The 27,202-nt window shown below is 42.2% G+C and overlaps 3 protein-coding genes across 5 annotated transcripts in view; 1 reads left to right on the forward strand and 2 right to left on the reverse strand.

The window, feature by feature from the left end:
* Positions 1-16: 16 nt before the first annotated feature.
* Positions 17-5,739, reverse strand: dbr1 (debranching RNA lariats 1). Its single transcript, XM_038721364.1, has 9 exons — positions 5,585-5,739; positions 4,271-4,485; positions 4,069-4,193; positions 3,909-3,989; positions 3,741-3,826; positions 3,412-3,636; positions 3,200-3,277; positions 2,945-3,090; positions 17-1,638 (listed from the first exon to the last, which is right to left on the reverse strand). Exons 2-9 carry the CDS (start codon positions 4,465-4,467, stop codon positions 858-860), a joined length of 1,719 nt encoding a protein of 572 aa, XP_038577292.1. The 5' UTR covers positions 4,468-4,485; positions 5,585-5,739; the 3' UTR covers positions 17-857.
* Positions 5,740-5,991: 252 nt separating this feature from the next.
* Positions 5,992-17,623, forward strand: armc8 (armadillo repeat containing 8). Of its 3 annotated transcripts, none has more exons than XM_038721358.1 (23): positions 5,992-6,287; positions 7,677-7,753; positions 9,302-9,373; positions 9,559-9,701; positions 9,818-9,915; positions 10,436-10,528; positions 10,633-10,713; positions 10,842-10,917; positions 11,004-11,094; positions 11,185-11,245; positions 11,364-11,564; positions 12,204-12,299; positions 12,387-12,469; positions 12,666-12,747; positions 12,944-13,030; positions 13,117-13,209; positions 13,433-13,582; positions 14,442-14,537; positions 14,833-14,928; positions 15,220-15,292; positions 15,698-15,787; positions 16,114-16,207; positions 16,293-17,623. In XM_038721358.1, exons 1-23 carry the CDS (start codon positions 6,243-6,245, stop codon positions 16,324-16,326), a joined length of 2,112 nt encoding a protein of 703 aa, XP_038577286.1. In that variant the 5' UTR covers positions 5,992-6,242; the 3' UTR covers positions 16,327-17,623. The 3 variants fall into 3 exon arrangements, with proteins under 3 accessions (XP_038577286.1, XP_038577289.1, XP_038577288.1); XM_038721360.1 differs by lacking the exon at positions 5,992-6,287 and adding an exon at positions 6,798-7,270; XM_038721361.1 differs by lacking the exon at positions 15,698-15,787.
* Positions 17,624-17,845: 222 nt separating this feature from the next.
* Positions 17,846-27,202, reverse strand: part of kcnh3 (potassium voltage-gated channel, subfamily H (eag-related), member 3) — a 141,508-nt gene continuing 132,151 nt past the window's right edge. The window contains exons 11-15 of the mRNA XM_038721357.1: positions 26,892-27,106; positions 23,087-23,343; positions 22,587-22,687; positions 22,421-22,473; positions 17,846-20,723 (exon numbers count right to left, since the gene is read on the reverse strand). Coding sequence (XP_038577285.1) covers positions 19,752-20,723; positions 22,421-22,473; positions 22,587-22,687; positions 23,087-23,343; positions 26,892-27,106 — 1,598 coding nt within the window. The 3' untranslated portion in view covers positions 17,846-19,751. The remainder of the gene's footprint in view (positions 20,724-22,420; positions 22,474-22,586; positions 22,688-23,086; positions 23,344-26,891; positions 27,107-27,202) is intronic.

The raw sequence follows: 27,202 nt of genomic DNA on the forward strand, positions 1-27,202 counted from the left end.
ATTGGTGTCCAGGAAAGTCTTTTGTTCTGCTTTATTTTCAGATTCACAACCATGCATATTAAGGCATTTTGATAAAATACGTTGAACTTATTAAGAGTCTCAAACTAAGACCGGCATTTAAAGTACAGTGCCATTTTCGATCAGTATTCAAATAAAAGCTGACATTATTCGTTTCCCCCATCAGCTCATTATGTACATTGAACAGCATTAACTTATTTATTGTCCAGTAATAACAAGTAGGTTCAGTGTCCTGTGCAATTAAGATGACAAAAGGTAATTAAAACAAGACGTGATTTTTTTTCATCAGCACTTTGAGTATGTGCAGTGTTCAATAAAGCTGTGAATGGCGCTTTGAGTGCAAAATGCTGATTGCTTTTCTTTCACTTGCACAAGATATTAACAACCGCATTTTATTAGCTCCTTTTGAGAGATTGCCGAGTGGCTGTACATTGTATATTTTAATTTTCCAGCTTCATTGCTTTGTCTGAATTACATGTACAAAAACACAAATCTAAAATAAACATAAAATTCTCATTTCCTAAAATTTTCTGGGTTTGATTAAAATTTATAAAAAACATTTTAACAAAAGAGACAACATTTTGAACGGCTATATTCGAATCCAGAAACTAACGCTCTTTTGTGGCGTACATTTTGCTTTTAGCGCGTTTTAATAAAGCCGTACTTCCTGCTTTGTGGAGCTCATGTCAGTGGCTGTATAAAACGGCAGAAAGTAAATACATAAATTAATACCAAGTTTTGCAAATCAATAAAATATAATAAACTAAAAAATACCTGTACACTATGTGACAAATGGTATGGAATGACTCCTCACCTTCTGCCTCATCTGACCCTGACCTCTAATCCTCACATTCCTCACCCTCCACTGTTGTATAGATGACCTGGTTCCTGCGTTTGATTCTGGGAGTTGTGTCTCTACTGCCAGCAGCCTTTGTCTCATCGCTGGTACGTTTTAGGATACGTACAGCTGTTGCATCCTCATCATCACCCTCACAGTGTCCTTCCCCTTCTGCTCCAAAGTGAGAGCGGGCTACTGCGGGGGTAGAGTGGGCGGGAGGTGGCAGGTTCATTAGGTTGGACATACGGGTGGGGGAGAAATCTGATTTGGGCTCGGGCAGAATCATACGGCTCGGGGTGTGGATTTCACCTACAGGTACATCAGAGAGCTCATCTCCCTTTGCTGCCGCTTTTGAGTTAGACCTGTCCTCAACCTCCTCCTTTCCCTCCTCTTCCTCCCACTCATCCTCTATTGTGATCTCATCAGGATTTAATGAACTCGACAGCCCCGAAGTGTCGGTTGGATACTCGCTTGGCTCGTCCACACTTGCTACACTATGTTCGTCTTCATCCTCCTCCTCCTCCTCCCCTCCAGTACTGCCCTGAGCTCTCCCCAAACCATCTCCTCCCTGCCCAACCTGGGCGTAGATGTCTGTGAGACCTAACGTGGCACAGAGCTCGGTCGTCTGAGGATTGGTGTTACAGCTGGGGGTGGCATGGGGCTGTGGGTTGTTGGGGTCATACGGAGGCACAGTCCGGCTAAAGTTGTCTGGAATGGCAAGCTCACCGCTGAGATCCTCCACCACCTGCATCATAGCTTCTTCTGAAGGTCTAAAGTCCCACCTGATGGTTATAGACAATCCATATTGTAAAAGACAGCATGAACCAAAACTGTAAGCCCAACAGCTGTGTCGTCATGTTTCAGTAAACTGCAAAAGTCAATCCCAAACACTACTGATATATTCAAGCTTGTCTTGTGTTATAAGATAGTAAACTGAATATGAAAGAGAAAAATCACTTTGCACACAGCAAGTACTTTGGGGCTGAAGGTGTGAATTGCTCTGTGGCATTTCTGTATGTTGTATTTTGTACCTTCATTGTCTGAAATGTTAGACCAAGCTTTATTTTAACACCTGTATGCCATTGCTAATTGCTACACAAGCTGTGTGTGTTTATATTTAAGCCTTTGGTCCACTGCATATTTTCATGAGCATGATGAAGTCAAATGTGTAGTACTTGTAAGTTTTAAGAATAGATCTTTTTTTTGCAGCTTAAGTGTGCAGTCTCTACCACAAACACTTGTGATTAGTAAACTAAACTACATTTGTTGATCAGACAACTCAAGGCATTATCTAGACCAAAACAGTTATTAGCTAATTAATTTATCAAGAGATTAATCTGCAAAAAATTCAATAATGATCATTGGTTGTATACCCAGAATATAAAATATATCCAACTGCACTGGTACCCATCTACTGAGCATCAGTGATAACGGTGAGGTGAGGTGTCTGTGCTGAGCCAAAAGGACACCAAAAGACAGTACCCACCCTGCGGCCATCTGGCAAGAGACGTATCTGCTGTCGCACCACCAGACTACAGAGCAGCTTCTTCCTCCAGGCTGTGAGACTTAAATTCATCCTCAGCGCTTCACCATATCAGTTTCTTTTTCACCATGTCAATTATTTTCTGTGACTTGTTATTTAGCCATCCATCTACTGTATATCATTTTTCTATATAACATTTGCTTTTTGCGAGTAGCATAAAGGGAACCACAGCTTAATCTCATTATAGAACCATGTGTTGTAAAATGACTAATAAATCTACCTTAATTTCCTTCTATAGGTAAAAAATTTAATTTATCAAGTCCGTTTTATGTTCAGGCAGCTACTTTTTCCCCCCGAGTCTTAAATTTAGGAGTTTGCCTAATTTATAAAAATAAGTTTAACTGAAATTATGACATGCCAGGTCTGCTTCAGTGGAGCTTTAGCTACGTTAAGTTACGGCTTGAAAATGATTGTCTTTTGGTTTCCCCAATTTATATCCATGAGTGGCTCTTGAGGCACCATAGGGTCCTTTTCACTGGGATGACCATATTTCAACTGACTGCATTTTCACTGCCTGTAATTGCTTGTCTAAATATCTTGTGTACCGTTCGTGCAGGCCATTATTCTCTGGTGGGTTCCAGGGGTGGGGGGTGGTCCTTTGTAGACTATTGGTGGCCTTCAGAATAGCAAGCCACTCTGGATCATACTCAAGACCCTCAGATGAACCCGGTCTCTCTGGAACATCCACAATCTGCAACACAAGTGTACATATATATTTAATGCTTGCTTAGATCTATCACCCCTACACCTTAAACTTGCCTGTGACCTTTGTATTATTTAACAACAAAACTTTCTCTCACCTGTAAGAATTCCCTATAGGGCAGACACTTATCCAGGGACAGGAATTTGGTTACACGTGGGGCAGCATTACCTTTAGGCTAAGGACAAGAGAATCCACTGAGTTGGTTTAATACATTGGTACATTAGATTGATACTCAGAATAATAATCTAAAATGTATCAGTGGCACATTAGCAGCAATACAGCTAGCTGCAGAAAAACTGTCGCTCTCACCGGATGCTGCATAACAGCAGCAAATTTCACATGAAGATGTGCAGAGAACCAGTAGCTGGGTTGGAGGTGAGCTAGGAGCTCCTCAGCAGCAGGACTTCCAAGAGTGTTGGACTCCACTTCCTGACGCAGGAACTTCTTTTTTCGCAACAATTCCCCTGTGCTTCCATAGTGGTAGATTCCACGAGGCCAGTCATGGCTCATGAAAATGTCTATGGGCATCTGGATCTTAGTGGGGAAAAACATTTATGAATCGATACACACTGTTAAGATATAAATTAACAATATTTTAAGTTGTGAGCAAGATAACAAGTTGAATGTAAGATATTTACCTGTTTTAACTTGAATACCTCAATATTTCGGATGTGATATACACTTCGAAGTGTGTCAGGATTGTATGGAGGGAATTCATGGTGACCTTAAAGAGCACACATTTCTTGTAAACATACTGGGACATGTATAAAACTTAACCATTAAGCAGTAAAAAAGGGTTTACCAACCTCTTCTGTAGTCACGTGATTTGAAGATGCCAGATACACCACCAATTCTAATCCCTTTGTAGCGAATAACACCAGCATAACCTAGGGAAATACTGTCAAGTCAGACCTGGGAATTAACAGATAGACAGAATAATCACATCTACTGTCTGCTGGTCCCTACCCAGATAATAAATGTTGGGTGCCACCCAGCCTCCATAAGGCAGCTCCTGCAGGTGGTTTGAAGCCTCATGGTTCCCTCCAATGAAGATGGTCAGTACTGGAGCCTTCTTCTCTCCAGAATAGTATCTGCAACAAAGACAATTTGTTTTAAATGGCCCTGAATCACATCTTGCACTTTTTTAAACAAGAAAAAAAAGACTGACTTGTAAAAGGTCTGCATCGTTCTGTACTTGGCTGGTACCGCCATACACTTCATGTCTCCCTCATTTCGCACTGCTTGGAAGTCTCCACAGCAAAGCAGCAGGTCCACTTTCACCCCTTCCTTCTTCTCCAGATAGCTGATTGTCTCGTAGATCTTGTCCAGCTCCCCATGGCAGCAGCCTTCCACTGCAATCTTCATGCTGCACAAACAGGTAAGCTGCGGATCCCCCAGGAAATCACAATTAGGGTTTGGTTTGTATTCTCTGACCACCTATTGGCTGTCAGTCTCAACACTTTTTAAGAGTGCCATGATTCAAGAGCAATAGGAGCAAAAATTATTTTGTTCCTTGTGCAATAACCCTGTTAAATCGTCTCGGGTAACCTTACATTTTAGAGATTGTTTTTTGTGTTCTGTATGAACTGATCACAGTATTTTGTACATGTTTTTTCTACTTGTGTTGTCTATCTGATGATGTATGTTTTAGCGTGTATCCTGACTGCAACTTAAGTTTCCCCACTTGGGATAATAATAAATGAGCTGAACTGAACACAAAGATGGGTGTATATAACATTTAGTGATTTGAAAAACAAAGTTCAAAACATTGGTGATGCTATTCCTTTCACTAAAAAGTATTAGTATTAGTTAGAGCAATAACATGGTTTTAAGTCAGTAGGTTTGACAATAAAATTACTCACAAAACTAGAAAGGCGACTCCTTTTCGGTTTCACACTTACAACTGTTTTATCAGTCAATGTGCAGAAAGTTGACAATAGTTGCTTTGAATAAAAATAACCAGCTGCTAAACTATGGTAACGTAAGGCATCTCCAATGTCATGTGAATTCAACAATGAAAGAAAATGAAACGAAAGCTAATCAATAACTAACGTTAACCTGAAAGGACAGCGTGTGACCACTTGTAACACATTACGTATTTAAGGACAGTAACGCACAATTACTTTTGTCTGGAGCTATTACCGTTGGCTCGAAGACGCGCACACAAAAAGTTGTGCCCAACCACATTTTTATATCTGACAATTGGGGCTAGCTACTTCTACTTTCGTGCGTGTCCACAAGGCCTTTGCAATATATATCTTTATCTTACTCAGCGTATACTATTACAACATACCGCTAAACATAACTGGAAAGATTAGAAACAAAACAGAACATGTAATAGCTAGCTAGGCCACGCAGTTAACGTTAATCTGATACACCATAACGTTAACGTTACATCGTGTTGGACCAGAGAGCAAACAGTGAACCATATTCCTCCCACAAACACACCAGAGCAATACAAAATAACAAGCTCATTACTTACGGCGATAAGTGAATAGAAAGAGATGTGTGTCCAGTATTTTACGTCGTAAACTTACAAAATGTTTCTTTAAATCATGTTTATGTTACAGGTTAGCAGACACACGACGATAGAATGAATTTTCCCACCTCGCAGCTACCACTTAATGCGCATGCGCAGTACGTCACCAACTTAAGTAAACCGTTCGTTTGTGACCGGTGGCGGTAGATTCTACCCAGAAATTGTGGAAAACTATTTTTACATTTACGTACTGTTTAGCATATATTAACCTAAAATTGGTATCTGTCTAACATTCTGTATTTGTATTTGACTCTGTATTAATTACATGACATATGGGTCAAGTTATTTCTTTTGAATCGAATCTAACTCGAAGCGACATCACCTACGTCACGTTTATAAACAAAATTTACCTCATTGACAAATCCACAGTCTGAGACACCTCGCCAAGTTAGCAGTGTTGTTGTTTTTTTGTTGTGTATCTGCTGCTAGTTTTTACAGCCGAGCTCGTAGAGGGATATTTAATCACCTGTTTTACTAACGCCAGTGAGGAGCTGCGTGGTTTAGCTGCAGTTACTTTTTAAAAGCCGCTCACAGCTGCTCTGGGGGGCGGAGTGTCTGCAAAGTGCTGCGCCGATTGGGGCGCTCGATCGTGGGAAGAGAGATGGCGTGCTTGTTGGAGGCCCCACTCCGCATCAGTGTGCTGTCTGTGAGTGTCCCTCTGTCATAGTTTCAAATAGCGTTGTCAGATTTGCAGAACGCTCACTCCAACAGCGAGTGGTTAATATGATTTGATGAGTCATATGAAGAAGCTAGGAGCTGTCAAACTATGAAGGGTGTATGTCTTCTGTTAGCTTGGAAGCTAAGTTAAAGGCTTAGCAACATGTAGCTGCTACAGTGGCTGGTGATTAGAATGGTTTTCTACCCTGACCTCGCCCGGTCGGGCGGGAACGTTCTGACCATGTGAAGGGGTGCACGTGATTAATGTGTCCGTTCGCCCCGTCTGTGTATTAAGATACACAAACTAAACGAACGAAGTACCTGTCAGTGTCACTCGGAATGAGCTAGCAGCTAACTGCTAATAAGAGTGAGAGTGCTGTCACTAAATATCCAAACGCGTTCAAAATATCGCACACTGCACAGTGTGAAACAAGTTGCAGGATTGAGCATTTTATCCCAAAGATCCGATTTTATTTTCCCGTAACCTTTGCAGCTTGCTAATTACAACAGCAAACTTAACGTTGTTAAGCTAGCTGTGCTCAAAGTAACGTTAGCTAGCAACTAGCATACGGTTAAGCTAGAGAAGCTAACAACTCACTGATTGCCCACCTCTTGAGGAGTTTTCGAGTGGGTTAAAATGAGCTCTGTCATCAGCCAAAAGTCTAACAATTAGGATGGTATTGCAGTTTATTCTGGAAGGTGACGACGGCTGTAAGGTGTAACTTAAAGTTATCGTTAAATAAGTAGCGATTAAGATAAAATATAACGATTGTAAATCAAAGACAGGTTTATGCATGTGCAGAATGTGCACAGCAGCGTGTTAGCTGGAAGAGGTCTGGTCCTCTGGGGTCATGTGGAAAGTTCTGGTTAAAGCTGTCAATGATATAAACAAGGTTTTCAGGTGCCACATGTAGCCACTGGGTGTCATGTATAACTGCCTGTAAACGGCCCTGCATGGAGGCTGCTGTATGTGTGAGTGTGCGTTACTGTGGGTCTTTTAAATGTCTGCAATAAATTTAATTTTTATTTTAGTTAAATGATCGAGAAATTGCTTTTGTTTTTCTAATATTTGGAGCTATTTAAATGCATGGTATTTTTCCAGTCAGAAGTAAACCTAATTATGCAGACTTTTAGTCCGGCAAACTCTTTCTCTCAGCTTTCCAGCTTTAATTTGTTGTAAAATTGTTCTTAAAATGCGAAAAGGTCATTAAATATGCTCAAATCTGTACACTATATTTGTTGTTTTTCTGTTGTGTGTGTGTGTGTGTGTGTGTGTGTGTGTAAGTGAAAGAGAATCTGAAATTATTAAGTTATCATTAAGTAATTTTTTAAAAATGTGTCAGTGAACTTTATCACTGTTATATTTATCTTCACACAGGAAGTCACTGCCACTAGTCGCCATTATGTTGACAGACTGTTTGACCCCGACCCACAGAAAGTGCTGCAGGGAGTCATGTAAGTACAGCAGCACTAAATAAATAAATAAATAAATAAATAATGTGTGTGTGGTGTCTTAACTATTGGAGGAAGGGAAAGGCTCTATATAGAGTGTATATGAATTATTGTGCAGAAAATGACAGTCTGTCCCTTCACGGCTTGACTACATTTTGTAGAGTGGATATATTGCTGCTATTCCACCAGCTAGCTTACTGGAAGAGTGAGGACTTTAATCTGCCAGTATGTTTCAGCACAGCATGTGGCTTTACCAAATTTATTTCTTCTTTTGATAAACCCCGATGAATGTCCTGTGCTGAAATGCGTTATAACGTACACACTTTTCCAGGAAGCCAGCTGGTTTTGCTTAATGTCTTTCACAGGTTGTTGATCAAATCAGCTAATGAAAAGACTTATTTTGGATATCATATTGAGTTAATCAGTAGAAAACATGACTGAGGGTGGTATTACTGAGTGAGCACCGTCTCTATGTTTACAGGCTTTCATGAGACAGCCTATTTCACTCTTCAGTGTGACTTCATATCTCTAACTCACTCTCTGTCTCAACCGTGGTGACCTGGACTCTGACTATTTCACTGTTATTTTTAACTTCTGAAGAGACTAGCTCTGGTTACGGCTTGTACCGCTCCACTAGCCGAGCACCTGACTGACTTGACTGCCTGCTACAGCTGTACTTTTCCACTAGGCTCACCCGCTATTTGATATAATCTGGGGCACTTGGAGAGAGAGAAGAGGAAATGTTGCATGGAAAACAAAATGCAGTGAATACAAATTAACAGGCTCATTCTGTGTCCTACAATATTATGTGATACATCTGCTTGATTTAAACCTTCTCTGTTCCAATTTGCAAATGTCAACCTGGTTGACCTCTGTCTGCCTGGTGCCTTTTATAACTTTTCAGATGATCTAACTCATTGCCCCTGCTCTGCCGGAGACTACTTTTCACAATCTCTGAACAGTCTGATGACTATTAGCTCAGCTTATATTATCAAAGGACACCGCTGGGCGAAATGCATCTTTAGAGAAATATAATGTGCTGTACTTAAAGCAAGTTTCATATTTTTAGAATAAAAGCATTCCAATAGGATTGCTTTAGATTATGGCCCACAACGTACAGCATCATTCTTTCCAATTTATTGTACAGTTTACCGGTAGTATGTACCAATACGCTTGTAGGTACAAGGTGTAAAGTTCAGGAACAGAAATGCCAGATTATTGCTCCATAGGTTGGACCTAAAATATTAGAATAGGTACTCTCTTTAGGTTCCCAAATTGTTAACCCCTTATTCTCCAACTTCACATCTTCTCTTGTACCTACAAGTATGTATCTATATGTACTTTAGTGTAAAAAAATGGTGTGCTAGTAAATTGGTAAGAATTATGCTGTGCATAGTGGGCAGTAATCTACGGCTTTATCATATTAACTTTTTATCGGCTTTTGTTATTGATAGTGAAGTACATTTGTCACAATTGCCTCAAATAGATTGCCAAGAAGGGTCCTCATCTGTGTGTGTGTGTGTGTGTGTGTGTATATATGTCTGACTTCAGTGACATGAAGAATGCAGTCATAGGAAACAACAAGCAGAAGGCCAATCTGATTGTCCTCGGAGCTGTGCCGAGGTATGTCTCTGCACACCATTCCACTTCGACTTCCTCCTACTTGCCACTGTCTGACCATTAACCTTTATTTTTAGATAGCAGGTAAATTACAATGTGACCATCTACACTGCAACTTAGAGGTTTCTTTACCCCTTTACAGTGAACTTGCGTGTGTGTGTGTGTGTTTGTTTGTTCATTGGTTCCAGGTTATTATACCTGCTTCAGCAGAGCTCATCCAGTCTGGAGCTGAGGACAGAGTGTGCCGTTGTGCTTGGCAGCCTAGCCATGGGCACTGAAAACAACATCAAATCCCTCGTGGACTGTCACATCATCCCTGCCCTCCTTCAAGGTTGGGGCACACATACATGCTCATGCATGCAAATCCTTACTCCAGAGCATAACACCTTCAGTGAATTGCAGAGAGACAGACCTTCAGTATCCAACCCCTTTGTTTTGTGCTTGCAGGTCTATTGTGTCCAGAAGTAATCTTCATTGAAGCTTGTCTTCGATGTCTGAGAACTGTCTTCATCAGTCCAGTCACCCCTGTGCAGCTGCTCTATACTGTAGGTTGTCTTGTACATATACGTTTTGCCTGGTCTATAAATGTCTGTCAAGTTTTCTTATTATTATACCAAGTACATGAACGTGTACGTCAAACACATTCATTCATACAGTAACCGGTCTTAAACATAACAGTGTAGGTTATTATTCATTTAGCCTGTTGTGCACAAAATGACTCATTCATTTGGTAAATATACAGGCTGTGAAACCAAAGCAGCAAGCTAAAACAGAAAAAGTTTGAATCTCAGTCGTTATAGTACCATGAGCCATGCTTTCACTTTACCCAAACATTTGGTTCAGTGGTAATATCACAAATATTACAGATTTAAATGCATAATTACCTCCAAGTGTATGTTATAGCATTTGAAACAAATTCATGCAGGCTCTTATACACTGTATTAATGCAGGTATTGATGCTTCAGTATCAGTTACGTTTGCCTCTAATTGTGTATTATAGCAAGGACCAGGCCAGTTCTAACGATTGCTATTTTGAAATTAGAATTGGGTGCGTTTATTTTTTAGGACCCCACTGTGATTCCCCATCTAATGTCTCTACTGAGTCATTCGCAGAGAGCCCAGGAGTACATCACACAGATCTTCGCCCACTGTTGTAAGGTATTTATTGGTATTTGTACACACACAAACACACACACAGTGGAGTCCATCACACTTGTAACCAGACCAAGATTCATTGGTGATTGGACGTTTGTCGTCTCCAGACCCCAGAGCATCAGACGGTTCTTTTCAACCACGGCGCCATCCAGAACATTGCCCCTCTACTTATCTCACCCTCTTATAAGGTATTTGGCTGTCTCTCTCTGGGTATATATGCTGAACCAAGTGGATGATTCAACCTTTCATACACACAGTAGTCATTTACCTCCTGTATGTCATTCAATCCTTCCAACCGACCTCATGACTTCTGCAGGTCCGAATGCAGGCGTTAAAGTGTTTCTCAGTCCTGGCCTATGAGAACACTCAGGTCTCCATGACACTGGTGAATGGTGAGGAAATGTTCTTCTCTTCTTTTTTCTACTCTTCGTATGAGATTCACTTTTCAACCCCAGTTTATCTATATTTTTGTTGTCAGTGCTGGTAGATGGTGAACTGCTCTCTCAGGTATTTGTTAGAATGATGCAAAGGGATCAACCCATTGACATGCAGCTGACAGCAGCCAAATGGTGAGGGGCACGTAACCACATTTATTTATAACATGTCTATATTTCCTGTATGTTTTTCTTTATATGTGACCTCTTCTCCTTCTGTCCCAGTCTAACGTACATGTGTCGAGCGGGCGCCATCAGGACAGACGACAGCTGCATAGTCCTAAAGGTCAGGCTTTTCTGACACCTCTGCAACTGCACATCTATTCACCATTGTTATTATTCTGTTATTATATCAGTGACATTTCTTTATTTAATGTGCATGTGACCTTCTGTTTTTCGTCCAGACCCTGCCTTGCCTCGTGCGGATGTGCAGTAAAGAGCATTTGCTTGAGGAGAGGGTGGAGGGTGCAGAGACACTGGCCTACCTGATGGAGCCCGATGTGGAGCTGCAGCGGATCGCAAGCACCACCGACCATCTCGTGGCCATGCTGGCCGACTACTTCAAATACCCCAGCTCTGTGTCTGCCATCACTGACATTAAGAGGGTGAGTCAGTGGGCCGGATTGGGACCTTTTAACATTTAATGTATGTATTAGGGCTGTAACATTAGACTCACAGTCTACAGCCATGCTAATGGCACTGTGAGGCTGTGTCTTCATCTAAATGTTGACATCTGGAACATGCTAACATGCTCCCAATATCTATGCTGATGTTAAGCACGTGTATTGTTTATCACCATCTTAGTTTAGCATGTTAGCATGCACACATTCCCTAATTAGCGCCAAACACACAGGACAGATCAGACTGATGAATTAAAAGTTTTGCATGTATTTCAGTCTGGACCAAAGTGGTGGACCAACCGACCTTTAAATCTCTAGAGCCACTAGCATGGCCTAAAATGATAATCACAATAATTTTTCTTAATAAGGCCACTTAAAGGCAATTTGGCTCAGACTTCCACACAGCACTTTGACCAGGATAGTTCTGCTATTATAATGACCCAATAATCCTGAATGTACTTATGTGGAGCCCTTGATTATCAACAATTTAATATATCAAGCAGAATTATTAGGAAGTGAAAACGGAGCCTTTAAAAATGTCTTATAGCAACTTCTTTATCAAAAAGTTCTGTCACTGTTGACATTATGCACCAGGTCACTTTATGTCCACGCTGTCATTTGCAGCTGGACCATGACCTGAAGCACGCACATGAGCTGAGACAAGCTGCTTTCAAACTTTACGCCTCGCTAGGCTCCAACGACGAGGACATCCGCAAAAAGGTGACCTTGCTGTGGGTGTATTTGCATATATAATTGTGTGCATACTTGTTTGTTGTTCTCATCCATTCCCTCCTTTTTTGTCTTCAGATCACAGAGACGGAGAACATGATGGACAGGATAGTCAGCGGCCTATCAGAATCCAGCATTAAAGTCCGTCTGGCGGCTGTCAGGTACAGTGCGAAGCGAGTCTCTTTGCGCCCCGCTCTGTCTTCCCACCCTGATGATGACACACTGACATGACTTGTCATTCTTCAAACTCATCTACACTCGCCAGTAGTGCTGTCTTAGATTGCTTTTAGTTCCTGCACCAAGAATTTAACTGACATTTGTGAAACAAAATTGTCATATTTGTTTTTTTTTCTCCAGGTGTCTTCATAGTCTTTCGCGGTCAGTGCAGCAGCTGAGGACCAGCTTCCATGACCATGCGGTGTGGAAACCCCTCATGAAGGTCAGTTTCAGAATTTGAAGGAAGTTCATACCGCAAAACACATCTGTCATCTATCTTTATAGGGGAAGAAATTGTATTTATATACTTGTCACTTTACTTGACCATGTATCAGCTCTCAGGCTGGATGTGTGCAGGTGTGTTAATGTGAAAGTAAAATGAAGGCATACTGTGTAAAGTTGTGTCATGTTGTATGTAGCTGCTGCAGAACGCCCCAGATGAAGTCCTGGTCATGGCCTCCTCTACACTATGCAATCTACTGCTGGAGTTCTCACCCAGCAAAGAGGTACAGATTCACACAAACTCAACATTGCAAAGAGAACAGATTGTATGACTTTAATGTTGAGACCATTTGCTTCTGTTTATCTGCAGCCCATCTTGGAGTCAGGGGTGATTGAATTACTATGCAGTCTGACCCAGAGTGACAGTCCTGCACTGAGGGTCAATGGGATCTGGGCCCTGATGGTAAAAGATATCTTCACACTTTTTACACTTGTCGGCTTCTTTACAACCATCAAAATCCTGGGAAGTGGATTGAATCTGTGCTTTCCAGAACTGTAAATGTTTGGATTTAATGAAACATCTCTTTTTCTCATTTTCGCTTAAACCATTGATCACTATGACATGTTCACACAGTGATTGCCAGATTATTTCAGTATAAAATGTATGTATGTGTTTGCGTGTTAAGAACATGGCGTTCCAGGCAGAACAGAAGGTGAAGGTGGAGATTGTTCGGTGTTTGGGTACGGAACAGTTGTTCCGCCTGCTATCAGACCCGGACACCAATGTGCTGATGAAGACCCTCGGTTTGCTGCGCAATCTGCTGTCAACACGCCCAGTGAGAGAGAGAGACACACACACACACACACACACACACACACACACACACACACACACACACACACACACACACACACAAGCATGTTTAGAGTTTTTATTAATGAAGGGTAAATTAATTTTGGAGAAAAAATTTTTAATAATAGCCAATGAGCCAAAGTCATTGCATTTTAGGAATAGCCCTTTTATGGGGGTAAATCAATGTCAATATCATTGTAAATGCTTAGACTATGAGTCACAAATACAGTATCTTACATTTTGTAATATAAATTTGCAATTCACAAATAGACCATGATCCACAAACACAGATTCTTGAATGCTGAGCAATGTGCAAGATTTGTACGCTTGTCTTGAAAGAGTATTTTGAAAATACATGTTAGACTGTTTGAAAATTGTGAAGAGTGTAGAAATTGGGATTTTGAGTCAAAATTATGATAAACAAATGCAGACGACAGAAATACATATTCTGTTTGTGGATAATTAAGAGTTTGTTTGTGGATTTTGAATCTATTTGTAGATCGTGTTTTATATTTGGAAAATATGGAAAACATTCTAGTCTGTGCAAAGAAAACAGCTGCAGGAGCAAAGTAGCACCCCTCTGGGGTTTCAGTGCTATCACAGGTCAGTATGTAGACTGTCTTTATTGGCAGGTCTTGAACGGTTACCCTTTATATGGCATGTCACAGGAAAAATTTTAGTAATTCACCTTAGCGCCAACCTTGTATGCACATATATTCATACACATCTGGTATGGTACCCGGTATGTGTTGAATTTACACAAACTGTCCAGAAATCTTACATATGACATGCATACAAATTCTCTCCTGCTTACACTCCACTCTTGACTGTCATGTTGTCAGCACATTGACCAGATCATGAGTTCTCATGGGAAGCAGATCATGCAGGCAGTGACCCTCATCCTGGAAACGGAGCACAGTTTAGAGGTCAAAGAACAGGTGAGCAGTCCCTCTGTTTTATGCTTACAAATGGGTTTTCATACAGAATTCTACTTACAGCTGCATTAAAAACCCACATTGCAGAGTAGTTTTAACATTCTGCAGACATGATTACAGGCTGTCTGACTGAGGTCAGTTTTTATCAGTTAGGCATGTCTACTGGTGTAGTGGTATTTGAAGAGATGGAAGCACATCATAGAGAATCACGTGACAATTTAGACTTTCTTTTCTGAACTATAAAGAACAAAATGTTCAGATAACAACCCTGATGTAACTCACTTTTCTTATCTGTCAGACGCTGTGCATCCTAGCCAACATCGCTGACGGCAACACAGCCAAGGAACTCATCATGACCAATGACGACATGCTCCAGAAAATCAAATACTACATGGTACTTTTTATAAACTATCCACTGTAGTTCACCCTGGTTCTCTGTTCATCAGATCACATATTTGGTATTGCTGCAGCATGCATACTTTCTCTCCTGCTTTCCCTTCACTCCTGACACGTTTACACATTAACCAGAGTCGTCATTGGAAGTCGTCGTTATTGTACCAACTGAGGCCTACACTGTTAGTTGTTTTTGGTTTTTTTAGTAGTTAGATATCTTATGAAGTGTGTGTGTGTGTGTGTGTGTGTGTGTGTGTGCTCACTTGTAATTTGTCTGACTTTGTACCTACAGGGGCATTCGAATGTGAAGCTGCAGCTCGCTGCCACCTTCTGCATCTCAAACCTTATCTGGAATGAGGAGGACGGTAAGGGACAGAACACACAAGTGGAAGGAGGAATAACGACAGGGGCCAGGTTCAGAGAGCAGGAGGAGGGATGTGAGGAAAGCTGGAATTATGTCATGTATGCTGAAATGTTGTAGGTCTAAAGACGTATTCACATTACAACGGGAAAACAATGGTCTTGCGTTCTGCGTTGCTCCCAGTGACACTTTAGCACCTTAGCAACAATGCTAATGTTGTTAGCAGTATATTGTTACACTTCAGGGGCTCAGTCTGTGTTTTTGCAACAAACCAGCTAGCTGCCTCTGCATGCTAATATTTCGCTAAACAACATGTTTTTTTTTTGTCTGATCTCAATGTGAGGCCAATTTGTTGTGCAGTTCTGGAAATTCAGAAACACAAGTAATTAGTTTTTCATCCATCTTTCAGTTCAAGCAGTGGTCAACAGCGATTGCTTGGAGCACCGCAGACATTTGCTCAGAGCCGTCACAACACACCACACACACAATAACGGAGGAGGTGAGCGCAAATGCTGTTTTTCCGCGATAATGTGAATACGCCTTGAGAGTGAGAATGGTTGAGAAAACATTTACCTGTTCAGTTGTTTACAGACCCTTGTGTCCTCTGCTCTGGATGAGATGTGAAACATCTTTTAAATGCAAAGTAAATTTTGTTGTCTACAAAACATGTATGGTGCACGAAATTCTCAAAGAAATTACATAGCCTTTTTTAACTCTGACCTGACAGTGTTCATTTTTATTAGCACAAAGCTAAAAATGGATTTTTAATGTTGGCAGATGCTGGAATGAATTAATTTTCCTCTTTGCTTTATCATGTGTTCTCAGGTTCTCAGGAGCGTCAGGACAAGCTGAGGGAGATGGGCTTTGTGGACATCCTGCACAAACTCACCCAGGCCTCTGACTCCAACCTCAGTGACAGGTAGGCCAGGATTGCAAATCATAAAACATTCTCATCAGACTCTTCTTAAATTTCTGAGCAGAGTTGACTGATTCGTCTCTCTCAGGGCGAAGACGGCGATGCAGCAGTACCTAGCATGACCACGGAGGGGAGAGATCCCCTACCGCCAGCCTAACTAACAATCGTCGGGAGGACACCTGCCACTGGTTCTTTTGTTTCCTGCTTTGTTTAATCTCAAAGCTTGTTTCGTTGCACAAAGACACCTTTTTTTCGGACCTGTGGCTGGCCTCCCTTCTCCTCCAACCTGCCACCTCAACCCTGGCTCAACAGTTTTGCTCTCTCCAAACTGGATCTTGGAGACTGAGACCATGGCTGTTGGGAAATCAACGGTTAGAGTTGCTCTTGTTTTTCTCTTTTCAACAATGAAGTGAAATGTTTCCTTTTGAGACTTTGTGATTTGTGATCCTTTCTTCCTTTTTGTTTTTTGAGTTTCAGCCTGACACCAGTGCCACCTTGGTGCTTTTGGACTCCCGATAGTGGAGATTCTGGTGTCAGAACGCGGACTATGAGGTTTGACACAATGAACAGGGGTGTTGGACAGCAAAGCGTCCCAGTTTTATTTTTTTTCATTTTTAATTAATATTAATATTAATGTTTCCTTAAGGCATCGCAAGCAAGGACACATTTGGAAAAACAGACTGCCTATTTTGAAATTCTGGGTGTTTCTTTTTTTTGTGGATACATACCTCGTAAATATATAAATATATATATATATAAATATAAACATAAATATATATTTTGGATTCTTATTTTCCCCTGACCCTCTGTTTGTTTTCATTCATTCTCTCTGAACCATCTTTCTTGGCACAGCAGGGTGAATCCACTGCAGTGTGGCAGTGAATAAGGAAAAGAAATGTAATTCCCCCGATTTCTTTTTCTTCACCGTTGTGGTTCTGTGTGCACTGGTGCCTGTCACTTCTGTCTAATATCCTTATAATCCCAATGGGAAATGTAGATCCAGAGTGCTCACTCTGACCTGCCCAGTTACTAATTAACAGGCATGAGTACACAGAACACCAGAGATAAGAGGATGCATGTATCCTCACACCTCTTTTGAATAAGACTTAATGTCTGTTGCTGTTTCTGTGGTGAAAAGGGAGAAATGGTTTCTTTCCTCTGGTGTGTTCTGAGAAGCGAGCAAGGACAGTGTAGATTTCAGGAATAAAGGAAGAATAATTTAAGACTGGCCCCTGGAGGGTAAAGCGCTAAGTGCATCCACAGCAGCAGAATCAAGTTCTATATTGTGTTTCATCCCTCTATCATTTCTTCTCCCATCAGGATATTTATATAGTGTTTTTCCCCTGACATTTCAAACCTTACTGAATCTCTGATAGAATGAATGTTACCATTGAAAATATATGCAGACCTGAAGAAGGATTTCTTCTGTGTTGCGTCTTTCTTTCTTCTTCGAGGGTACAGCACGGTTACAATTCAGTTTCTCCTTTTTAAATACCAAATTATCCTATGAACAGCGGTGCGTGTTGTTAAATGACCTTCCCGGGATGCTTGCTACGTCTGTGACTCGATTGTAATGCTAATACATCAGGCACAAAATGGGGTTAAGGTCTCCCAAGAGCAGCACAGGAGTCTTGAGTCCTTACAAAACAACATTTCTTTATTATAGTACAGTATGTAATCTTGGTAAAGTTTTCGTGTAACAGCAGTCTTTAATAAAACGCATCTGAAACCCAACAGCCTCCAATAGGGCAGGCAGTTTTTGTCTACTCCCATAAGCCCTCCGGCCTCCACAGCTCAAAAGCAGGCACACTCATGCAAAAAAAAGCTGTGACATGCATTTAAAACCCCGTTTGTAAAGCCAAGACCCCCCCACCCCCCCGAGTAACCCGCAACGATCAGAACTCCACAGACATCAACGGAAGTTCTGCTCAGTAAATCTTTTTATTTCAGTGTGTAAAGAGTCCAGTTAGTCCTTCCCCTGCTCCCATTACAGAAAATAGAAACCAGACATCTGGCTCTCTATATTACAAGTTACATGTGGTGCACAAAGCACCTTAGCAAAAGAAAAAAACTGCAGAAGTCCTGAGACCTCCATAACGACGCAGCCTGGGTATTGTAGTTTCAGGGTTAGGCTGTTGTCTCGTACCATAACGCTCAGTGGTTGGCAAAGAGGGTTGGAGATGATGAATGTGCATGTTCAAAATATGCTGTGTGTGTGTGTGTGTGCTACATACAAATTAGGAAGGTTACACTCAAAGGCTGGAGTGCATCCAGTTATGCATTCAAACAGTAAACCTTCCTCCCCAGCCCGTTTCTGTTAGATCTCCCGGACTCGTAGTATATTCTCTCATTGCTTTTGTCAACAAAGTAAATAAATAAATTACTTACATTTTAGATAAAGGTGCAAGTGTTCTCTTTAGGTGACATTGATGGCTTTCTATGTAAAATTTAATCCAAATACTTGCCTGTAATTAACAGGTGAAGGACTTTTAGGGAAGTCAATGTCTTTACATGGAGAAGGCACGAATGGCTGGATGGCTAAAGCTCAGGAGTGATGTGGGAGTTTGCTATACAATACGATAGGCTTGTTGTAAACCGTCATGACAGTGAGGAACAGTTATATATGGGTGCTGTTTTATGATATCAGTTTTTTCCCCCACTTTCTCCATAAATCTTGCTTTTGTCTTTGGCACACAACCCAACTGCTAACCCAGACATTTAGGTCTCCACTCAAACAGAAGCACTGCTGCTCCCTTACATGTTCATCTATTGACTTACTGTAGACTGTGTACTTCAAACTTCTTTTACAGGGGATGAAAATGTGGACACTTCTGTTCACGTTTTTTACGAACATGAGTGATGGCCGTGTGGATGACTGAAGCAATGGTTAGATGGTCAGCTGAGGGTTCGCCTCTACCACCAGATAATCCCATCACTTTAAAAATAATCCCATTGATGAAGCAAACTGGCTTTCCAGGTGAGGTGACCTGAGACTGATCGAAGATTTTACATTCCCAGTCCCAGTGCAGTGGCTCGGATTATCTGGCTTGGGTAAGGACATGTTTCCTGCTGAGATATGTGTTTGCCCTTTGAGAGGAGGAGACATCCAAAGTGGGTTTAAAATGCAATATTGTGTGTTCAGTTAACTGGAAAGTAATAAATTAGGCTCCAGAGATTAAGGGAACCATTTAAGAAGATGTGCTCTGGTCCTGTGTGTCCTGTAGCGGTGGGGATTGACTGATGCTACAGAAGTGTTGATACTGTAAGACAATTTGTGCTGTTGTAGTTCTGCTGTTCATCAGTGTGGAAAAGTACTCCACTTATATGCTGACAGCTGGCACTGTGTCTCGGCTGCACAGGTGTTTCTGTTTACCTCTCTGTCCTTTTCCAGCCTGACAAATCCTGTGTGAAATGGACCAGCTGTCCTATCCTATTGGTTTTCATTCCATCATGCAGCTGTCACTTTCCCTGATCTGATCTCTTTTCAATCTCTTTCATTCTCTGCTACTCTACTGTTGTCTCTCACTTTAGCTCAGTTTTAAGCCATTCATAACGCTGGCTCCTCTTCATCAATAAAGCTGATGTGCTCTGTCGAGGACCTGTCCTCCTCCATCTGTAGTCCCCACTCCTGCATCTCCATCTCCTGGGGATGAGTGACAGGTCTGGCCTCCCTGTGACTGAGCTGTGAGTTGCACCAAGGTGGAGACTGGGTATCTACCCGTCTTCTCCTTGCACTAACAAAGTCCAGGGACAGTGGCAGGGAGGTGATGGATGTATGGAGGGAGACGCTGGGTGAGACCATAGGGGCGGGAGGGGAAAGCTTCAGGCGATGGGCTCCAGGGGAGGATGTGAGCGATGGGGGAGCGGAGCAGTGGGAGGATGGGGGAGGAGGGGTGTCCTGGGAGGGAGGCGGGGGGAGCAGGCCTCTGCTGGTACAGCTGTTGGGTCGGGACCGGTGGGGGCCTTGGCAGGGAGAAAGGGATGTCGAGGAGGAGAAAGACATGGAAAAGGAAAGAGAAGGTGAAGGGGTGTGAGAGGTCAGGGGAGGCTGGTCCTGCAGCGAGGGCAAAAATATTCCGTTACTGGATGAGGTGTGGAGGCTTCGGAGGACTGGGGATCCCTCAGGAAGTCCTTTCTCGGGTGAGGGAAGGTTGGAGGGGGTGGGGCCCTTGATGTTTCCCCCTGGGGTTGTGGACGGCGATGCTGAAGAAGGTGAATTAGGCCTTTTTGGTGAATGAGGAGTTGGGAGAAGGCATCCTGGCAAATCCACACCCTGTATGTCTCCACTGTCCAAGAGGGAATGAGTGTCAGGTCTCTGGAGGGAACATGGCGTGGTGGAGGGTGGCACCACGACACAGCTTGTTGATAGCTGGCTGGCATTGCTAGGAGGCGGGGTTAAATTTGGCATCATGGTCATGAGGATTGGCTGCGGTGCTGTTTGGAGGAGGGGCTTAAGCAGGCGTGTCATTTCCTGCAGCTCCTTACTGAGCATGGAGACTTGTTTAGAGAGACTGCTCATCTGTACGGTGAAGAGAGACACAGCATAAACACACACAAAATGCTATATCAGGTTTGTTGTTGCTCAGGGGGATAATGAGATAGGCAGGGGTGCTTACAAACATCATGACAAGTTAATCCTTACTTATATAAAGCAAAATCTGATACACACTCTGCATACATCATTTTCACAGACAACAGCACCATTTATTTTGACTACAGAGAGCATGCTGCGTGCTGAGATAGAATATTATGCTGGAAACACTTAAAGAGCTTGTACCTCTGCTATTTTAGTAATAGAATTGAATTTATTTTGTACCTGGAACTGGATCTGCGACAAAGCACACATAGTGAGAACAGGCGTCATGCTGATTGGCTAATGGTGCCCATGATTTTGAATCCATAAATCCTGTTCTTAGGTAAGTCAGAATTATCACCACCAACTTACTGACATGTAAATGCATCATGTTGCTGTTGTCTATTGCTGAAAGGCCATCACATTTTACCAGTGTTGGAAGAAGCACTCCCATCTTTGACTTAAGTAAAAGTAATGGTACAGCAATGTAAAACTAAAGTAAAAGTCTGGCATTGAAAATCCTGCTTCCAGTGAGTAAAAGTATAGAAGTAATATACCTTTTAAAATTAGTATCAAATCTTTCCGCAGAAAACTGGACCCTGTGGGTGTTACAGTAACATTTTACATCAATCAATAGTCGCATTTTACTGTTGTCGTCGGACCTGGCTGAGCTGACGACGTCATAACTAGTCAGTAATTTGGTCCACTGGTTCCCAACCTAGATAAATCTGAGGGGTCCTGAGATAATTAATAGGGCAGAAAAAAGAAAGTTCGGCTACACTTTTATCTAATCTTTGATTTTATTTTTTGTGAAATATTAGATAATTTCACCTCTTCACGGAGGTATTATCTCTTTTTGTAAGATTCTTATCTGAAAAACAACCATGTCACTGCTGTCAGATAAATTTAGTGAATATAAAAGTACAATATTTCCCCTCTGAAATGTGGTGGAGTAGAAGTAGAGAGAAAAACAAAAAAAAACCAAAAGTATTTGAGTTCCACCATAGCCTTTTTTTTGCAGATGTTTATACCTGTCAACTAAATTTGGTTGCAATGCATTGGTGTGTTCCGGGGTACGTTATGTCAAACAGAACACATCTTGAATAACTTTATAGGAAGGTGGTGTGGTTTGTTATAAAAGAAAATATTTTGGGCTCACCTTTTAATTTTATCTTCAGACCTAAATTTGGAGAAGAATGCTGAAGAATTGAATTGAAAGAATGAATGAATGCTTGATAAATGTCCACATGGTGGTGCTATCTGGTTTTTCTCAGCATATTGCCTGACTTTCCACTAAATTGTTTCCAGAGACATTTGGATTAGTAATAAATGCACTGGTGTAACTAATCACATTAATAATGCCTCCAATCTATTCAAGTGTCCCTGTAAGACACGACAGAACGACAATGAGCCACCATGCTCAAAACTAGATCCCTGAAACTGAAGCAGCTAAATGGAATTCAGCCATAATTCACTTCATCATCTGTAGCCTACCTGTGCCTTTGCTACTGTGACATGTCAAAATGTCTTGAAAAAGGTCAACTGCAATCTCTTCCGAAGTTTAGGAAGCATTCTGCTGGCTAACGGAAACAAACACGCAGAGTAAATGGCTCAATGTGTTACCATCATGTGTCAACACTCACCTCCTCAGTCAATTTAGACACACTCTGCTTTATCTCAGAGTGCTCCTGGATCCCTACACACAAACAAACAAACATGTATGAACATTAATCCTCTTGAAATACCTATTCTTCTTCTGAGAGAGAGAGACACACACACAAAATGCTTCTCTGAGAGTGTGTGAGATACCTGGGTAAGGGGAGGAGGATGTTGCAGGTGACAAGCTGTGACTGAACTCAAACTTCTGTGATGAGGTGGAATTGCTCTCTGTTTCAATGCCGTCCACGAATCTATGCAGAAAAGTGGGATTAAAAGTGAGAGAACGAGCACAGGAGAGGAATGTAAATCGGAGCAGAAGAAAAAAGAAAACTGAAAGAGCCTTAGTTACAGTACACATGTCAGTGTTGGCTGTGCAGTATTTTCATTCAAACATAAAACCCCCTCTATCAGCAGGTTTTGTTCACACACCACTGCACAGTAGACAGGGTATCATTAATCTCTGTGCGCTCATGGACATGTTTGCTTTCCATGTGCACACATCATCCTACAGTGTGAAACCTACACCCTCCAGCCAGGCCCCATGTGATCCACTGGCAATGTATTGGTTACCATGGCAGCTAGACATCTATGCTGCAGTGTGCGCCTTCTTTTTCAGGTGTGTGTGTGTGTGTGTGTGTGTGTGTGTGTACCTGGGGCTGAGTTCAGGCGGCACGCTGCTGAAGCTGACCACTGGTATCTGCAGAGTGGTGGGGCGGGAATGCTCAGAGGGAGCGCGGAACGGCCTGGGTGGCAGCAGAGGGGAGCGCAGGGGCGAGCTAAGCCCCCTGCTGAGACGCAGCGGGGAGCGAGGAGCACGGGACACCGAGTTCTGCTCCTCGTCACCCTCCTCGTCCTCACGGATCGACGGCAGCTTCTTCACCAAGCCGCCGTTACTTTCCCAGTCCACCTGACAGATGGAGAGAATGACCAGAGGTCGAACATAACATGACATGAGCCATCACACCTGTAGTCACTTACAGCAACAGAGAGGCTAGTTGTTTAATGTTTTAAACACAGTTAAATCAGACTCCCACTGTTGATAACTGTAGTGACATGGTTGTACCAGTGGGTGGCAGACAAACACAAGGGATTGAACCCTTCAAAAACCACTTCATCCTTATCTGAATCTAAAATCTAAAGATAGAGGGTGTACAGATTGTAAAACACCTTGAGGCGAATGTGTTATATTGGGATGTATAAATACAAATGACAAACTGTGTGCAGACACCGCACATGCACTTTAACTTAGAGTAGAGCAGCTGCAAAACTTTGTTCCTCCATTTCACAGCTGTGACTTTAAAATGCAACAGCAAGATGAGTTTCATTTCTTAGGCTGCTGACATTACAAGCAACTACTCATACGGACTTCAAGAGCCTGAGCTATGTTCCAAGCGTCTCCTGTCACCCTCGAGGGATTGTGTCAGATGTTAGAGAAAAGGAGGAGCGAGTTATAACTAGTTTAATTCCAATTATTTTTTTATTTTGTATTGAGTGAATATTGTTTCGCCTCCGTCTTTGCCAGGCTGCAAAAGGAAGCCTGTCATGCTACATTTAATACAGACTGCTGCGTCTGACTTTTCCTCATCACTTTCTCCCGAGCACACAAACACACACTCCCCTGGTAGTTATACTCGTCCCGGTCCCCATCAGCAATGTCCCTGCTTATGAATTGAATAATTTAGGCAGACTTCAGTGTTGATGCTGGGTCGCTGAAAACTTCCAGAAATGACTAGCTAAACAAAACACCAACTGGAAGATGAGCGAGTTAAAAGTTCTGCGTTAAAAGAGGCAGGACTGCATAAACTAGTGAGAAAACAAGAGCAGAAAAGACATTTTTAATTTAATCGTAACAGAAGGTTAACAGGACCATCAGTCACTTGTCTTATACTGCTTGTAGCAGGGACGTAACCAGCATTTTAGATTTCCGGTGTTAAATTATTTTCATTAATGAATGCAACTATTCTCGTATATGTTTATATATTTTATCTCTCTATAGTGATCTTTTACTGTGCCAGGATTACAATGTATGATACTGAATAAGGAATATATGTGTAACTTCTGTGCAGGAGAACAAGGTCATTAAACCCCCAACGTCCCCTGAAACCTGGCATCTTAAATGGTATCTTCGGCCAAAGCGCTAAAGACTCATTATTATTTAAGGTTCCAATCATAATGAGGAAATAAAACAATAAAAGAGTGAGGAAGAGTCAAACAATAATTATGGTGATGACTTTGCCATTCTCCTCTACTGCCTTCAAATTAATAACATCATCATGCTTTAACATGGAATGACTGGTGCAGTGAGTAATGATTGTATTTTATATCTCATCATTGCAGACAAACCAAGGCCCCTCTGTTTCCCCCCTTCCCCTGCTCTCTCCCACTCCCTCTCTTCGCCGTTTTAATCAAGCCTCTCCCTGCCTGCTCAGCATACTTTCTTTTCTCTCCTCCTCCACAACCCCCCCTCCCCAATGCCACCGTAATATATTTTTAGCTCTCTTGTTCTAATCTTAGCTCCAAGCTCTGGAGGAAACCAAAGAGTGCTCTGGGATGCGGGGGAGTGATAAGTGTGCACGTGCCGCATGTCGGCATGTGCTTGTCTGTGTGTGTGAGCGCGTGGGTGCGCTGAAGTTTTGTATTCGCATCATGTATGAGTGATTGAGTCAGGCTGTCCGCAGAAATTGGAGTGCAGGTACACATGTAAGTGGATGTATGTAATCTGTGTGTGTGCAAGAATAAACCAAGTGCTCTTTGTCTTATTTTTGATGCAGCAGTGTGTGTACGTGTATGTTTTTTAATGCTATGTACCGATGCAAGAAATATGTTGTTCTCCCTGTCGTGTTTCTGGTGCAGAGATTGAACAGCACAAGAGCACGGGGACCAAAACAACCTGTAATATTTTTTTCCCTTTCTTCTGTTGCACAACTCAGTGCACCCAGTCGACTGGTTTCTCTTGCACATTGCATTGTTTTGCCCAAGGCTCCGGGGTCATGACCGTTAGTCCTGTGAATCAGCAGCAAGGGACACATCACTTAGATGATGGGTCTTTTGTTTTCTCATCTTTTGCCTTCTTCCTTGCTTAGTAAACCCTTTCCACATTTGGTTAATTTTTTCATTTCCTACGCTCCCTCTTTATCGACCTTTCTTGTATTTGATATTAAGTCATAACTGGCCAACACGTTTTTGTTTTTGCTGCGTTGAACATTATCAGTCATCCTTTGAGATTACCTCTCGAAGTATCTGTTTACTGAGCAAGGAGGCGTTAGATATCTGCAGGCTTTCCCCCCCTTGTCTTACATATATATGCAAACACACTTTCCTGGGCTGCTGGTACCAGGAGGGTTTTTGCATACATAACCAGGATGGACATCTGCAACCCAGACCAAATGGGCAGCAGCTTGTGCATCTGGAATCGTGCATCCTCTGGATACAGCTACACACACACACTCATATGTGCACACATTTTCACCCTGCTCAAACACTGCAGCAAGTGTGCTGTGCCTTGGAGAAACAAACGGCACTGCAGTGAAAAAGGAGGAACTGAGGAAGAGCAAAACAGAAAGTGAGAATGTTCCCCCTCCCCTTTGTCTCTCCTCCTCCTCCTCCTCCTCCTCCTCTCTCTCCTCCTCCTCCTCTCCTCCTCCTCCTCCTCCTCCTCTCTCTCTTCTCTTCTGCTGGCTGGGCTATTTATATCGAGCAGGATCCAATCTTAGTAACAGCTGCGGGGGACTGAGCCAGTCAGGGACAGCCCGTGCTTCCCCCTGCACTATTTTTAGCAACAGGACAGCTTCAAACAGCATCACTAAGCTATTCTTGTCCCTGTGTTTTGCTCCCTCTTCTGCTGCTGCACCAGCCAAAGGTGCAGGCTGTGTGTTTGTGTTTTTTATGGCAGTAGTAAAGATACTTCAAGGCTAAAGCTTGTCAAATTGTACAAAGGTGTGTGTGTGTGTGTGTGTGTGTGTGTGTGTGTGTGTGTGTGTGTGTGTGTGTGCACCATATACAATTTAAATTTTGATTTGCACTTTCCCAGCTACACATGCAGTGGTGTGACTGATATGGTGGGTTGTATACTGCGGCGCTACCTTGACCTTGAAAGGTATGCAGGCGGCATTAGGACTGTCTGTAGATGGTGTATAAATGCATAGGCAGAGTAGACATCATACATCTACGGCAGCATGTTGCTGCCGCCGACTAAAAAAACATTTGCTATTAAGAAACGAGAAAGGTTTCTCATTCCCATTTTTCTGAGAAAATATTAATTTCCTTTAATCCTTAATTTCAACTGGCAAAACAATGTCCACAAGGAGGCAGTCTAATCTGCTTAATTCAATTCAAAATACTTTCAATGTCCTTTCAGGCCCAATATGGGGTTTGCAAACATAAAAACACATTCATTCACAGCTATTACATTTGTGGTATTACTCTGTTGTTCAACACATTACTGTGTGTACTCACATCTGCCCCGTGGCCCTCTCGCAGATTGTACGTGAGGTCATGCTGTATCTCACTGATGAACTTCTGGGCGTACTCGGGGTAGAGTCGGAGGACCTCTCTGAGGCCCTTGAGGCTGATATACTGCAGGTCGCAGTAGGTCAGGGCCTTGACGTTGGCATTGGTTTTGATCACCTGCTCCTTTGTCAGGTAGTCCGAGCCAATCAGATCTCCTTTACCTGTGAATGGGCATTGACATAGAGACAGGTGTAAGACAAACACACCTCCACTTTTATTTTATTGAAGCAGAAAGTCAGAGAGAGTATATTTTCACT

Source organism: Micropterus salmoides, unplaced genomic scaffold (assembly GCF_014851395.1).
Source record: "Micropterus salmoides isolate LMB-PRFRI ecotype aquatic unplaced genomic scaffold, ASM1485139v1 Ms_hic_scaffold_15, whole genome shotgun sequence".
Lineage (NCBI taxonomy): Eukaryota > Metazoa > Chordata > Actinopteri > Centrarchiformes > Centrarchidae > Micropterus > Micropterus salmoides.

What these genes read in the sequence shown, in the direction of transcription:
- dbr1 (XM_038721364.1), bottom strand. Translation starts at nt 4,467, where the DNA reads ATGAAGATTGCAGTGGAAGGCTGCTGCCATGGGGAGCTGGACAAGATC. An exon ending in AGGTATTCAAGTTAAAACAG is followed by an intron (nt 3,637 to 3,740) that starts GTAAATATCTTA and finishes TTCCCCACTAAG; the next exon opens with ATCCAGATGCCCATAGACAT. An exon ending in CCTATAGGGAATTCTTACAG is followed by an intron (nt 3,091 to 3,199) that starts GTGAGAGAAAGT and finishes CTTGTGTTGCAG; the next exon opens with ATTGTGGATGTTCCAGAGAG.
- armc8 (XM_038721358.1), top strand. Translation starts at nt 6,243, where the DNA reads ATGGCGTGCTTGTTGGAGGCCCCACTCCGCATCAGTGTGCTGTCT. An exon ending in TCCGCATCAGTGTGCTGTCT is followed by an intron (nt 6,288 to 7,676) that starts GTGAGTGTCCCT and finishes ATCTTCACACAG; the next exon opens with GAAGTCACTGCCACTAGTCG. An exon ending in CCATCACTGACATTAAGAGG is followed by an intron (nt 11,565 to 12,203) that starts GTGAGTCAGTGG and finishes TGTCATTTGCAG; the next exon opens with CTGGACCATGACCTGAAGCA.